The following is a 16637-nucleotide window of genomic DNA, read 5'->3' on the forward strand; positions in this document are numbered from 1 at the left end:
TGAGTTCTTACTGGGGAAGCCAGCACAACTTGACCAAGGCAAGGTCACAGAAGCTTCGTAGACACATCCAAACTCCCTGAGGGACCAAATTACTGGGCTGAAGGCTGGGGACCATGGTCTCGGGGGAGATCTACCTCAACTGGCACAACTTTGTTTATTAAAACAAAGTTCTACATCCTACTTTGGTGAGTAGCATCTGCGGTCTTAAAAGCCTGTGAGTGGCCATCTAAGATACTCCACTGGTCCCACTCCATCTGGAGCAAGGGAGAATGAAGAAAACCAAAGACACAAGGGAAAGATTAGTCCAAATGACTAATGGACACACAACTACCACAGCCTCCACCAGACTGAGTCCAGCACAACTAGATGGTGCCCGGCTACTACCACCAACTGCTCTGACAGGGATCACAACAGAGGGTCCCAGACAGAGCTTGAGAAAAATGTAGAACAAAATTCTAACTCACAAAAAAAAAAAAAAAAAAAAAAACCAGACTTATTGGTCTGACAGAGACTGGAGAAACCCCAAGAATATGGCCCCTGCAGACACCCTTTTAACTCAGTACTAAAGTTACTCCTGAGGTTCATCCTTCAGCAAAACATTAGACAGGCCCATAAAACAAAACAAGACTAAAGGGGCACACCAGCCCAGGGGCAAGGACATGAAGGCAGGAGGGGACAGGAAAGCTGGTAATCGGGAACCCACGGTTGACAAGGGGAGAGTGTTGACACATCACATGGTTGGCAACCAGTGTCACAAAATAATATGTGTATTAATTGTTTAATGAAAAACTAATTTTCTCTGTAAATCTTCATCTGAAGCACAATAAAAAAAAAATCAGCCATTGAAACCCTACAAAGTACAGCTCCACTCTGACATACATAGGGTTGCCATGAGTTTAAGAATCGACTCAGCAGCAACAGGTTTTTTTTTTAAAAAAGAAGATTTTGAGTTCTGTTTCACATTTTGTTCCTGTTTGATCAGGATCCATCTACTGTGTTCCTGATCAGAATGTTCAGTAGTGGTAGCCGGGCACCATTTAGTTCTTCTGGGCTCAGAGCAGATGAGATCACAGTTCATGTAGACTATTAGTCCCATGGGCTAGTTTTTTGTTTGCGTCTTTGGTTTCCGTCCTTCTCTTTTACTCTGGATACGCAGAAACCAGTAGACATATCTTAGATGGCCATTTGCAAGGTTTTAAGACCCCAGACAATACTCACCAAGCTAGAATGCAGAACATAAACTTCATGTACTATATTATGCCAATTGATTGAGTTGTCCCACGAGACTATGGGCTTAAGCCTTCAGATCCCATAAAACAATCCCGTGAGGTGTTTGATTAAGTCTAAGAAGTATCCGTGTTTGTGTCCCCTATGTTTTTATTGTATATATGAATATATAGCTATGCATACTTACACATAAATACACCTACATATAGATACATCTATGTATGCCCATACATACACACACACACACACACACCCCTATATACTTGTATGCATACATACATAATACATGTAACTACACTCCTATTTTTTAGTTGGTGCAAAGTTGTATATGTGATAGATTTACCAAAAATGTCCTTTTTTCTCGCGTACTTCTTAGTGCCATCATTTACCTTGGTCAAGCTGTGCACGCTTCATCCACATCCGGTGTTATATTTCCCATCACCAGAAATAACAAGTGTCTACTATCTAGAAAGCAATCTCCTGTCCACCAGCCCTGGTAACCACCAGTGATCGCTGGTGTCTATACGTATACCTAATTCTTCTCTTTTTATAATAGTGAGATCATGAAGTATTTGTCCTTTTGTGCTTGACTTATTTCACTCAGCATAATGTCCTCCAGATTCATCCACATTATATCTTGAGAACTCATCATTTTCTTTATGGCTGCATAGTTCCATTATATGTATGTACCACATTTTGTGTATCCATCATCCACTGACTTACGTTGTTTCCATCTTTTTGCCATTGTGATAGTGCTAAAAAAACATAGGTGTGCACTGTCTGATTGTGTCTTTAGTATTAGATCTCTAGGGACTATACCTAAAAGTAGGACTACCGGATCATAAGGTATTTCTAGTTTGTTGAGGAAGCACCATACCATTTTCCATTCTGGTTATACCATTTTACAATCTCATCAACAGTGGATAAGGGTTCCAATCTCCCCACACCCTTGCCAGCCTTTGTTGTTTTCTGTTTTTTGATAAGTGCCATTTTAGCAGGGGTGATCTCTTTTTCTAGACATGGCTTATTCAGTTAGCAATAAGAACGTGTAACCTGAACTCCTCTTGCTGCATCCATGCATGAGTGACAATGTTCTCCCATTCACATTTGCTATTAAGGCCTACTGCTAAGCATTGGGCTTTCCTTTGAGAGGGCTAAGGCTAGATTCCTGGCTGAACTGCTTCCTTCTCTTCCTTCCTTAATCTTGAGAAAACAAGGCAGAATTTTATTGTTTTCATTTGTAGTAGTAAGTGAAAACATAGGGACAAAACTATGGGACCTGATTTAAAAAAAAAAAAAAAAAAAATTGGCAAACACAACTATTAATGTACAAACAGCAGAAGTCAAATCAGATAACTGGAACCTTACAAAAATTAAACACTTATGTGAATCAAAAGAGTAAAAAGACAATCTACAGACTGGGAAAAAATCTTTGGTAACGACATATGTGATAAAGATTTAATTTCAAAAATATATAGAAGACTTCAACAACTCAACCACAAAAAGACAAACAACCCAATTAAAAAACAGGCAAAAGACACGAACAGATACGTCATCAAAGAGGATATTCAACTGGCCAATGAACATATGAAAAGATTCTCACGATCATTAGCCATTAGAGAAATGCAAGTCAAAACTGTTAGCAGGGGTGCTTTAATTAAAGACATGGGATTTCTGGTGTTAAATTTCTTTACACCTTTTCATAATGTTTCAATGTTTTACAAGGAGCATTTGTTATATTTTTAATGAGTAAAAATCAATAAACCTGTGTTTATTTTTTAAAAGGAAATTACCCAAACTCAAACCAAACCCATTCCTGCTGAGTCGATTCTGACTCATAGCGACCCTGGAGGATACGGCAGAACTGCCCATAGGGTTTCCAAGACTGTAAATCTTTACAGAAGCAGACTGCCACATCTTTCTCCCATGGAGAGGTCCAAACCACCTATCTTTTGGTTAGCAGCCAAGTGCTTTAACTACTGCACCACTAGGGCTCCATAAACAGAAATTAAGTGATATTAAATCATATTCTTCAGAAAATGGTATATTATATAGTAGGCTTTCTTACATAACTAAAGAATACCACCAATAAGAAAAGCAGAATGTAAAGAGAGGAAAATACATATACCTGTGGGTTCTTTAATAAAAAGAAATTTATTGATTCAACTTTGCTATACTCACCGTGCTACAACTAAAAACTGGTCAATCTGCCGATCCGTAAGTGGGCTATTTGGATCCCAAACTTTAACTTCCAATTTTGACTGCTCCCTGTCATCTGATTCTCCTGTCCAAGAACAAAGGAAATGGAGTCTCGTTACTCACAAGGAACATTGTCATACAGTTGATGACTACAGGCACCAGCCATTTAAAATGTTTAAATGTCAGGTAAATGCTCATGGTTTTAGTACGTTCTTCAGACAGCAGATGTACAAAACTCTGTAAGGCAAACACCAGTGACAAAAGCAACCAAACCAACCATGTGGTGTCTTCATTTAGTCATTACCACATACTTCCTGAGTACCTGTATGTGTGAGGCACTAGGTCTCATGCTGTAAGGGAAATGAAGACGAACAAGAAAGCACTTCTGCCACAAGACGCTTCAACTATGAAAAAATTTATGTATAAATAACTATGATACAAACACAAAGAAACAGGTGTCAAAAGACACATACAGATAAGGCTGTCAGAATCCAAGCATTAGAGAAATCATTTCAGGCTAGCGAGGGAACACCATGAAGGAGGTGGCATTTCTGCTGAGATCTGAAGGGTATGAATGCACTGAAAAGGGGTAAGGACTTGAAGAAAAAAATGAGAACATGAACCAAGTCAGGAGGACATTAAAATGTGATAGGAGAAAAGTAGCTCATTTTTTCTGGAGTACATTAAGGGGAATGAGACAAGCTAAGAGAAGTGGGTTATAAACATATTACTGAAGATTCTGCAGGTTCAGCTGAGTAGATTTTATTCGGAGGTAATGAAAAGCCTTTGCTTTTTTAGTAGGGGAGTGACAAGACCAGAACCATACTTCAAACCTTATACTTAGTAATAGTATATAATTTGCTCTATGGAAATATGTGTTGAAGACAGAGAGACATATTATCAAACTCCTCTAAGAGTCTCAGCTGGAAGTAATGAGGGGCGAGAATACAGCAGTGAGAGTGGCTGACAGGGAGCAAAGAGAGAAGATTTTGGTACGTCAGTGACAGAGTTGATGTGGAGGGTAGATTTCAAGTCTTGGGAGCTGCATGGGAAGTGTTGGCATTAAGAGAAAGAAGGAACACAAGTCGGGGATGAGGGCTAAGGGCAAGACTGAACTTAATGAGAATGTTTTATCAATATCTCATAAAGAGATATGGCCATTGGGCAGGACTAGATACCAAGACTAAGGACAGGAGTGGAAAACAGACTTGGGAGTCAAATGGAATTTTGGTTTACAAGCTATGGGTTGGATTTTCTACTAGGTTAGGAGCTCTCTGGTGACAGGGACCGGATTGGGCTTTGTTCTGCTTTTGACACAGCATCTCTATTATCAGGCATAGTGCCCTGCGTGGACTGAAATCATACTCTGAGGCCAAACATTCCTGATGACTGGCGAGCACAGGCTATGGGCCTCCAATGCGCTCAGTCCCTGTGTAGTCGCAGACCTCTATCAATGGCCCAAACAGAGAAAGGAAGATGGCAGAACCAGTCAGCCCACCTGCAGTCTCCTAAGGCAGCCACTGCTGTCATGATGGGGACGACTTGCCCACCCAGCCTCTGTTCAAAAGTAGATAACCAGAGAGCCAATTCCCACTCCCAACCTAAAGAAGCACAGAACAGAGAGAGTAATTGGCGAAAAATGAAAGGACTTCATTTTCCTCGATTTTATTTACCTTTCTAACATACTGAGCCAAGGTATACCACATGAGGTTTATTATTAAATTGTATGCATCTTGAGAAAGGAAAATGACACAATTAACTTCCTTGTATCTTAAACTGCTGTTTTTAGCTGCCATGGAGCTGACACCCAACTCATGGTGACCCCAATGCAGAACATGATCATACTACTTTAATCTATAGGCTTTTCATTGGCTGATTTTTCAGAAGTAGATCACCAGGCCTTTCTCACTGTCTGTCTTAGTCTGCAAGCTCTGCTGAAATCTGTTTAGCATCATAGCAACACACAAGCCTCCAATGACAAATGGGTGATGTCTGCCCTGAGGTGCAATGGCTGGAAATTGAGCCTGGATCTCCCACACGGAAGTTGAAAATTCTACCACTGAACCACCATTGCCCGCCCCGTATCTAAAAATAAAACTTTTTAAAGATAGTAATGGTAAAAATACAAATAAATCGACATTTGAAATCTACACTGAATCTGTATTTTTTAAATAACACAGGATGAAATGGAGTTATTCAGTGTTAAGCTCTTTCTCCTATTTACTCAAGAATATAAGCGTAATCCTGATATTTATTTTTCCAAGTCAAGGTGGTTAAAATTAATAAATTTCAATTCTTTTCACATATCCTGCAGCACACCGCAGAAAGAACCCAAATAGTATAAGAATTCTAAATAAATTCACTACAAACAATAATAAAACACTCTTGGGTGCATTTATACTAACACTAAAAATACAGAGAATACCATGGAACAACAACAAAAAAGAATAACCACAGAAACGTTCTATGTCACTCACTCTAGACTAAACGGGGATCCCCCATTTTGAATTCAATATATAATTACATTTATATCACAGATTGATCACTTCTTCACAGGAGAAAAACTTTTAAGAAGCCCTTGAGTTAACTTATTTAGAATCTGTATAATTAAATTCTCAGCTAAACTAGCAACAATCTTCGAAATGGTCAGGGTACGAGCCAGAGACTGAACCAAGAGAAAGTCTGTGCTCTGGTCACGTTCTTTCCAGTCTTTGCAATAATCTCGCTTCCCTCCTCCATTTATGATAATCTAGGCCATTCCAATTTGCTGAAATCCCACATCAAGTAGCCCAGCTCACAAAGATCTCCCTAACCTCTAAATTCCTGCAAAATGTATTTACAACTAATTACATGATTGTACATAGCTTACTACTGCTGATTCACGTTAAGTGTGAAGAAATGAAGATCCAGCAATGATTTTAACTGTATTAGCCTTAACTCTCCAGCTATAGTTAAGATTTCTAGGAAGTACTGACAAAGTATTTCCTTAGTATATCTCTCCCCTAAGAGCAGGGACTGGTGATATGTTTCTGTAAAGATCACAAGCAAGAAAACCCTACAGAGCAGTTCTACACTGTTTAACACATGGGGTTACCATGAGTTGGGGTGACTCGCTGGCAGCTAACAACAGCAACCACAAGCACGTAATGTTGTTCACAGACTCTAAGAACTCAGGCTGTAAGGAACTATCATCCTAGAGGCCCTTTCCTGGACAACTGAAAATATTCTTTGTTCTAAATACGATTTATCTTATTTGCACCAAGTGTCAGACTACTATACTTTTATGTTATGTTAAATTCAGAAATACACAAGGATATTATATATCACCATTTTTGCTGTAATACGGTTCTGAAAGTTTTGACCAATGCAGTAAGTTATGAATCAAAGGAATAAGAAGTTACTGGAATGGCACAATAAAAAATAAATCCTCAATGGCAACCAAACAGAAAATATATACAAAGACAAGAACAGGCAAACACAGAGACCAAAGTTTCTTAGTGGTTACCAGGGGCAGGGGAGAGGGGTTATTACTTATGGAATATTGAATTTCGGTTTACAGTGATGAAAAATCTCATTAAGGGTAGGGTTGCACAAACGATTAATGTAATTGCTGTAAATAAGCTGTACTCCTGTAAAAAGTTGAATTGGCAAAAGTTGTGTGATATATTTACAATGACAAAAAAAAAAACAAAAACAAAAAATCCTCGATGGCATTCTTAACAAAGAAAACACAATTTTTTTTTTTAAAAGCCCGCATTCATTAAGGCAGCAAAAATATAAAATACTAAGAAACAAAACTTCTGGTAGGGCTTACAAAACTTTCAAAAAAGATGAAGAGCAAATAAAGACTATAGATTTAAAATCTTAAGGATATCATTTCCCCATAAATATTTCAATAGGTTAATCAGAATTTCGTTTTAGAAGTCAATAAAATGATTTGAAAATTAATCTCTACAAATCAAGGAATTTTACTACGAAAATAATAAGAGATAGGATTGACTAAACCGGATGAGATTATAATATAAAGTAAAAGTAATCAAAACCATGTTGGAGTACTTACCATGTCCCAAGAAGCACACTTAAACATCACTAATCCTTTAGAGCAGGGTGTCTCAACTTCCGCCCTACTGACACTTTGGGCAAAATAATTCTTTGTTGTAGGAGGCTGTCTGTGCACTACAGGATGCTTAGTGGCATCTCTGGCCTCCACCCACAGGTGCCACTAGCACCCACTTGCCCAGTTGTGACAACCAAAGATGTCTACAGACATAGTCTGATGTTTCCTGGGGAAACTGCCACTGGTCGAGAATCACTATTCTACATGGATGCAATCAACACCTGTTTACACTTAATTGTCACAGGCTGCTGTTTTTAAGTTGGTTAGTTTCCACCACACTGTTGAGAAGTTCACATTCTGCAAAATTACACAGTTTTTTAAAAATAACAAGGTTTATGAAAAGACAGAAAAAAAAACCCATGGAACGTGGTACAAAGAGCACTCAAAAAAAAAAAAAGAACAACCATACTAAAAGCATAATAGCACAGTTAACTCACTACTGACATTTGCAGCTGGCACAAAGGTCAACAAAATCCTTTGTCTCCTTAAACCCTGGGCTTGAGCTTCTTCCACTGAGAAGTTTCAACAAAATTAAAAACTAGATCCAAGTGCAGCTCTTTTTTGGTACACACTGGAGGAAATACCTTCATAGCCCCTTCTTCTGTAACGCAAAGCTGCCACATATAGTTTTAACATAGCAGAAAGTGCCACAACTTTTGAGGTCACTAAACCAGCCTGGTAGCACAATGGTTAAGTGCTGCTAACTGAAAGGTTGGCGTGTCAAATCCACCAGCAGCCCCTCGGGAGAAAAGACCTGGCTCCAGTAAAGATTACAGCCTAGGAAACCCTATGGGGAAGTTCTACTCTGTCACATAGGGTCACTATGTGTCAGAATCGACTCAACAGTGCACAACGACAACAACAAAAATCAGTCAATACTTGTACTAAAGAAGTCACTTCTGTAGAAGTTCCACCTTTTTATTCTTAAACTCTCTTTATCTATGAGAATACTTGCCCCTGATTGCTAGGAAAAGCCTCGTACGAATCGACAGAATTTCTACTCTATACTGATATCATTTCCCTATTTACCAGCTGTATCTCAGCTAATTCAAGTTAAAGCAGTGTGTAGTATAGCAGAAAAGACTATACTAATTTAACTCTCAAAGAGAAACACTCCCGAAATCCCTAAACACTGACAAGAGTTAATTTAATTAGTAGCAGTAGGCACTGGTGATGAGGGGAGCAGTGGCTGTAACAGACAACGATGAGTGTTTACTATGTGCTGGGCGCTATGCTAAATGCTTTACAAGAATTATTTCATTTAATCATCACAACACTGTGGGCTATTTCCGTTTTCAAGAGGAAGAGATGGGAACTTAGAAGGGTTAAATAGTTTTACCAAGGTTACTCAGCTAAAAGATAGTACAGCCAGGTTTCATACAAGCCTGTGAATCCAAAGTCATTTTAGTGTAATAATTTAATGTTATTATAATATTGTTTAATAGTTAAAAATTTAATTTAATATGCAAAATAGATTTCTTTCTTAAAATTCCAGTGTTACAATACAGTTAGATAACAATTCAAAACTCCCCACGTATAACACCTTTTTCTATGGAAAATTGTCTAGGTGGTTCATTCAAAATCAATGAAAGATTTAACAATCTCAAAGAAACTTCTACTTTCATTTCCAAACTACATACTAATCGTTCCAGATTCAAGAGCTTTGTAGATCGAGGGAAGCCAGAAATGAATTTAAAAATTCCAAAACCACATAAAGATTTATTCACTAGCAAGACAAATGACACAATGATGTCTTAGAACCCATGAAGACATGTTCACAAAGACAGCAAGGCTGTAACATATTCTGCCACAGTGCTGCTACCGCCATCTACCCACGGTATTAATTCAACTTCTGCATCCCATGCCAATGCAAACTGGAATCGGGCCACTGGCTAGAAAATACCCACCAACGACCACCAAAAGGGTTAGTAAGGCACAGGCTGCAGCAAGTCCTAAATATCTGTTCTGGAATATGATGTTTTCTACCATTTAATTTCCCTGCAACCAGATACCAGCTATTTAGGGAAGTTTCTGTGATGGCAATGTCTGTGTTTCTCAAGTATGGTTTAACTGTTCGATTAGCCTTCTCTTCCCCCTCCCGTGAAAATAATTAGAAAAAAAAGACAGAAGAGGGCCCTTTAAATTGTTCATCTAGTTGACTGCCTAATTATAAGCGAAAAAAAAATCTTGGGTGTATTAAAAGCTTTAGAAGAAAGTAAGAATCCAAAATGAATTCTTCATTTATGATGAAAAATACGGCATTTTTCTCTACAATCTACAAACATGGTGTTTTTCTTTGTTAAAGATGAATATTTAAGAATAAGCTTAAATAATTGTTAACAAACTTACCAATAACAGCAACTCGAAAGATTAGACAGAAACTTTAGGGGGCCGTGAATTTATGTTAATGGAAAAGCAGGGTGAGAGTGCTTGCACAGCTTAAAGAAGGTAATCTTTGTAACTAAATGGTACATGTGGAAACTGTTGAATTGGTGTATATTTTGCTGTGTAGATTCTCAACACCAACAAAATAAATAAAATTACTGAAAAAAAAAATTTACCAAAAAACTTAAAAAGAAATGTATAAAAACCATATGAAGATAATTGTATTTAAAAAGGAGTCCCTGTGAGCTGCAAATGGTTAGTGCGTTCAGCTGCTAACTGAAAGGTTGTTAGTTTGAGGCCTCAGAAGAAAGACCTACTTCAGAAAAATTTGCCACTGAAAACCTATAGATAGCAGTTCTACTCTGACACACACTTAGTTGCTGTAAGTCAGCATGGACTCCACTGTTAAGTGGTTTTTATAATTGAAAAAAAATCTCCTGCAAGACCCAAAAGTAGACTTGAACAAAGGGAAAGAAAGACATCCTTGTTTCTAGTTAGGATGTTGCAACATTATCAAATATCAGTTTTCCCTAAATTATAACTTTACTTCAACCCCAATAAAAATGAGAAGGATTGCTCCCGAACACCCTTTAAACTTAGTACTGAAGTCACTCCTGAGGTTCACCCTTCAGCCAAAGATTAGAAAGGCCTATAAAACAAACAATAATACACGTAGCTCAAACATGTACGAGACTAAATAGGCACACCAGCCCAGGGGCAAGGACAAGAAGGCAGGAGGGGACAGGAAAGCTGGACAAATGGAAATGGGGAAGCCAAGGTCGAGAAGGGGAGAGTGTTGACACATTACGGGGTTGCCAAACAATGCCAAAAACAGTATGTGAATTTGCTCTGAAAATCTTCACCTAAAGCACAATAATAAAATTAAAAAATGAGAAAGATTTTTTTTCTGGTGCTAATCAAAACAATAATGAAATTCATTTGAAAAATAAACATGCAGGACTGGGTAGTAAAAGACTATAAAGTAAGAGCTATGAGATGTGGCTAGCCTTACTAGATTTTAACACATACTACAAAGCCTCTACAAGTGTAACTGTGAGGAACTGGAGCATGAACACACAAATCAGTGGAATAGAACAGAAACCAGAAACAGACCCAAGTATCACTCAATAATACAAAATGATCGACCATATCCCAGAGTGATTTACTATATGATTTCAATTAAGATCCTAATAGAATCTGCAATGGAGGAAACTGACAAATCGATGATACACTTCAACAGGAAGAAAAAAACCTGTGAAATGAGAAGCCCACATCTCCAATTTTTAATTAATTTTATCTTTTGTTGTTGTTGAGAATATATACAGCCAAACATACACCAATTCAACAGTTTTTACATGTACCATTTAGTGACACTAATTACATTCTCCAAGTTGTGCAACAATTCTCACCCTCCTTTTCTGAGTTGTTCCTCCCCAACTAACATAAATTCACTGCCACCTAAGGTTCCTGTCTAATTCTTCCAGTTGCTGTTATCAATTTGATCCCATATAGATAGTTCTTAAAAGAGCACAATGCTTAAGGAAGACATTTTTTTCACTAGTTAAGCTAAATTATTGTTCGGTTTTAAGAAGACTTCAGGGGATTTTTTTGATTTAAGGTTTAAAGATTATCTCAGGGCAACAGTTTTAGGGGGTTCAACCAGCCCCCTTGGCACTAGAAAGTCTGGAGACCATGAGATTTGAAATTCTGCTCTGCATTTCCCCCCTTTTGATCAGTATTGTTCTATAGAAACTTTGATCAAAATGTTCAGTGATGGTAACCAGGCACCATGCAGTTCTTCGGGTCTCATGGCAAAGGAGGCCGCTATTCATGGACACACCCCAAATACTTAAAAAACAATAATGAGGAAAAACTTGTCTTGCCATTGAACAAAACATGTAATAAGAGATAAATAAATTTGGATCTACAGAATAACACAAAACTGTGGATCATTTAAAGGATCCATCACACAATGGAACATTTCATGGACTTCTATATATAGTTATTTAACAGTCTGGAAAAATGTGTTAAATTAATAACAGTGGTTATTAATGAGTAAAGAGGGATGATCTCAGGAACTACAGTATTTTTACACAAATAACAAATGCCTTCTACATTCCTTTGCTAACTGCTCCCTCCCTCAACAAGGTAGTTTCCTAAGCACCACTATGCCAATGATTTTTTATATACTGCTGTAAAAAAAAAAAAAATATGCATAGCATGCTTACAAAACTACCTTGTGGGGGAAGGGAGCTGTTGGCAAACAAATGTGCATTATTTGCATAAATATACGGTACTACTTTTTGTTTCTAGTATAACTGCATTTTCTACCACATTCTGTATTATTTACAGTAAAGTAAATTTGAAGATTCAAAAAATACAACATCCAGCACAACTAGAAGGTGTTGGGCTACCACCACTGACTGCTCTAACAGGGATCACAACAGAAGGTCCTGGACAGAGCTAGAGAAAAATGTAGAACAAAATTCTAACTCATAAAAAAAGACCAGACTTACTAGTCTGACAGAACTGGAGAAACCTCGAGAGTATGGCCCCCAGACACCCTTTTAACTCAGTACTGAAGTCACTCCTGAGGTTCACCCTTCAGCCAAATATTAGACAGGACCATAAAACAAAACGAGACTAAAAGGCATACCAGCCCAGGGGCAAGGACGAGAAGGCAGGAGGGGACAGGAAAGCTGGTAATAGGGAACCCAAGGTTGAGAAGGGGAGAGTGCTGACACGCTGTGTGGTTGGCCACCAATGTTACAAAACAATATGTGCATTAATTGTTTATAATGAGAAACTAATGTGCTCTGTAAACCTTCATCAAAAGCACAATTTAAAAAAAAAAAAAAAGAACAAAGGAAAGAGAATACAGGGGGGTCCTTTATTATGCTGGGTTACAAAAGGACTTCACCACAAACACTTCTAACTATGCAGAGCTTACTTGGGAGTTTTGTGTGATGAACAGATGGACTTCCAAGAAGTGTGGAGTACACACCAGAGACTTTTAACTTGTAATTTTCTGGATCTTAACGTTCACGGGGGTGCCTCAAGAGGCTGAAAGGGAGCCTTCTCCCCCATTGCGCCCATAATAACCTAACTTTTATTTTATTTAAGGTCATGCATAATATTTCATTTAAAAAAAGGGTTCTGTTGCTTCAATAAAGTTTGTAAACCACTCACCCAGAAGACTACCAGGAGAAACATTACGTTAAAAGTCAATTAACACTAGTTAATAAACTATATGATTAATTAATTGATACTAAGTCACATTTCTAAATACAAAGAATGCCTTTGTCAGATAACTGCCATAACTCCTCAAATGCCACAAGCTGTTAAGAATCACTCCTCTGACCTGCAAAATAAACCTCAAAAACCTTACAAGGCAATGGGCTTCTCTTTTTATATGGCTTTTCTAGCCATGGTCTTTTAACACAAAATGATTGGCTGAGACTATGCAAATAAGGTGTGTAAAACTCGTCCAGGGATTAGACAGCAACTATACAGATAAAGTACCTATGGCTGACCAAGGGGCCTGGTCACTTTTGCCATCCTGCTAGGCTTAAAAGGGTCAATCCCAGAGAGGCTGAGAAGGACTTCATTACCATCAAGAAGAGGAGCCAGGAGTGCAGCATATGCTTTGGACCTGGGGTCCCTACACTGAGAACCTCCTAGACCCCAGGAGACAGAGCTGTAACACTGAAGACCAAGAGAGACAGCAGCAGCTCAAGAGGGTGGATGCTGTTGTTGTTAGATACCATTGAGAAGGTTCTGACTCACAGCAACCCTACGTACAACAGAACGAAGACCTGCCCGTTCCTGTGCCATCCTCACAATCATTGCTATGTTTCAGCCCACCGTTGCAGTCACTGCGTCAATCCATCTCATTGAAGGTCTTTCTCTTTTTTGCTGACCCTCTGCTTTACCAAGCATGATGTACTTCTCCAGGGACTGGTCCATCCTGAGAACACTTCCAAAGTACTTAAGACAAAGTCTTGCCATCCTCCCTTCTAAGGAGCATTCTGGCTGTACTTCTTCCAAGACAGATTTGTTCCTTCTTCTGGCAGTCCAAGGTATATTCAATATTCTCTGCCAACACCATAATTCAATGACATCAATTCTTCTTCAGTCTTCCTTATTCATCGTCCAGCTTTTCCATGCATATGAGGTGAATGAAAATACTATGGCTTGGCTCAGGCACACTTGAGTCTTCAAAGTGACATCTTTGCTTTTTAACACTTGAAAGAGGTCTTTTGCAGCAGATTTGCCACATGCAATACATCATTTGACTTCTTGACTGCTGTTTCCATGGGAACTGTGGATCCAAGTAAAATGAAATCCTTCACAACTTCAATATTTTCTCCATTATCATGATGTTGCTTATTGGTCCAATTGTGAGGACTTCTGTTTTCTTTATGTTGAGGTGTAATTCATACTGAAGGCTGTAGTGTTTGAACTTCATCAGTAAGTGCTTCAAGTCCTCTTCACTTTCAGCAAGCAAGGTTGTGTCATCTACATATCGCAGGTTGTTAATGAGTCTTCCTCCAATCCTGATGCCATGTTCTTCTTCACATAGTCCAGCTTCTCAGATTATTTGCACAGTATACAGATTGAATAAGTGTGATGAAAGGATACAACCCTTTCCTGATTTTAAACCACGCAGTATCCCTTTGTTCTGTTTGAATGACTGCCTCTTGGTCTATGTATACAGGTTCCGCATGAGCACAATTAAGTGTTCTAGAATTCTCATTCTACGTACTGTTATCCATAATTTGTTACGATCTACACAGTCGAACACCTTTGCATAGTACACAAAACACAGGTAAACATCTTTCTGGTCTTCTCTGCTTTCAGCCAAGATCTATCTGACATCAGCAATGATATCTCTTGTTTCAAGTTCTCTTCTGAATCCCTCTTGAATTTCTGGCAGTTCCCTGTCAATGTATTGCTGTAAATGTTTTTAAATTATCTTCAGCAAAATCTTACTAATGTGTGATATTAATGACACTGTTCAATAATTTCCACATTTTGTTGGATCACCTTCGTTTGGAATGGGCACAAATATGGATCTCTTCCAACTGGGTGGCAAGGTAGCTGTCTTCCAAATTTCTTGGCAAAGACCAGTGAGCGCTTCCAGGGTTGCATCCATCTGTCAAAACATCTCAATTCCTGGAACATGAAAAAGTAGCAGCACACGATTGACAGATGGCTGCAGTGGACTCACAGACCCATGGAGCGAGAACTGAGTTCCTTTGGGTAGGAGGCTTCCTGGAGAAGTAGGGTGCCTCCTAGAAATTACTGGCAGAGCTAAAGGGCTGTAACACTTGTCTGACCGGGGCAGCAACTGGGCCCAAGCAGGGCCGGCGGCAGAAGCTGACAGTAAGGCCTGGCTGTGGGCACAGCCAAGAAGAAGCTGAGAACTGTTTTGGTTGGAAACTATCCTGACTGAAGAACCACATCCTGTTACTTCCCAGTTGATCCTGATCCTGAATTGATACGTGTTACTTCCCTAATAAAGCCCATAATTCTGAGTATGGTTTGTGAGCTCTGTGTGGCCAATGCAATGAATTATCGAAGCCAGCAGAGAAGTAGAGGGTGCAGTGGGTACGACAGCTGGTGTCAGAATTCGTAAAAAGGTTGGAGAGTGGAGATATGTCTGACCTCTACCTCAAAGGAATCAGGTTTGGGGTGATGCTGATGGTGCTTCTACTTCTCCCTTGTGAAGTTACAAGACTTCAGACGCTACCCTTTTCAAACTTCAATTTCTTTTTTGAGAAGAGTTGGTAGAATAAATTATTCCACTTTACTTGTTGCTATGGACTGAACTGTGTTCCCCCAAAATATGTGTTGTAATTCCTAACCTCTATGGTAGCACAGTGGTTAACGGATCGGCTGCTAAGCAAAAGGCTGGCAGTTTGAATCCGCCATTTGCTTCTTGGAAACCCTATAAGACAGTTCTACTCCGTCCTGTAGGATCGCTGTGAGTCGGAATCGACTCGATGGCAATGGGTTTGGTTTGGTTTTATGCCTGTGAGTACAATATCACTTGGGAATGGGGTGTCTCTGTTATGTTAATGAGGTAGGATTAGTGTATGGTACGTCTTGAGTCAATCTCTTTTGAGATATAAAAGAGATTAAACAAGCTAGCAGAGATGGGGGAAGAGAGATGGCAAGCCACATGAAGATCACCCAGCAGCAGAAGCTCAAAGAGACAAAGACCTTTCTCCAGGGCCAGCAGAGAGGGAAAGGCTTCCCCTAGAGCTGACACCCTGAATTTGGACTTTTAGCCACCTAAACTGTGAGAAAATAAATTTGTTTGTTAAAGCCACCCATTTGTGGTATTTCTGTCATAGCAGCACTAGATAACTAAGACACTTGTTATTTTTTTTCCTAAAATAAATCTCAACAATTACAAGCAGGTAGATATGCTTTCCAAATTACATCACTCTGCCCAGCCTTTATACTTTTCAGGAACAAATACCATACTTAAATAGTTATTTAAAATAAATGGGAACTCATGAAATTCCATGATTTGATTTTTCTGCCCACTATTACTTAAAACAGCCTAGCTTCATTACCCAGTTCAGCATTTATCTTTACATCCCAATAAAAAAAAACTTGATAAACTTATTAGACACCTAGTCTTATGCTCAGTGCTCAAGAGATGACCACACTATCAGTATCTTGGCAGTGTAAAATTTTA

At 38.8% G+C, this 16637-nt stretch overlaps 1 protein-coding gene across 2 annotated transcripts in view; it reads right to left on the minus strand.

Moving 5' to 3' along the window:
• Positions 1–16637, minus strand: part of MTA3 (metastasis associated 1 family member 3) — a 215980-nt gene that overhangs the window by 68050 nt on the left and 131293 nt on the right. For both annotated transcript variants that reach the window (XM_023735570.1, XM_012556719.2), the window contains exon 6: positions 3409–3511. In XM_023735570.1, the coding sequence (XP_023591338.1) occupies positions 3409–3511 (103 nt within the window). The remainder of the gene's footprint in view (positions 1–3408; positions 3512–16637) is intronic.

Source organism: Trichechus manatus, unplaced genomic scaffold (assembly GCF_000243295.1).
Source record: "Trichechus manatus latirostris isolate Lorelei unplaced genomic scaffold, TriManLat1.0 scaffold00005, whole genome shotgun sequence".
Classification (NCBI taxonomy): domain Eukaryota; kingdom Metazoa; phylum Chordata; class Mammalia; order Sirenia; family Trichechidae; genus Trichechus; species Trichechus manatus.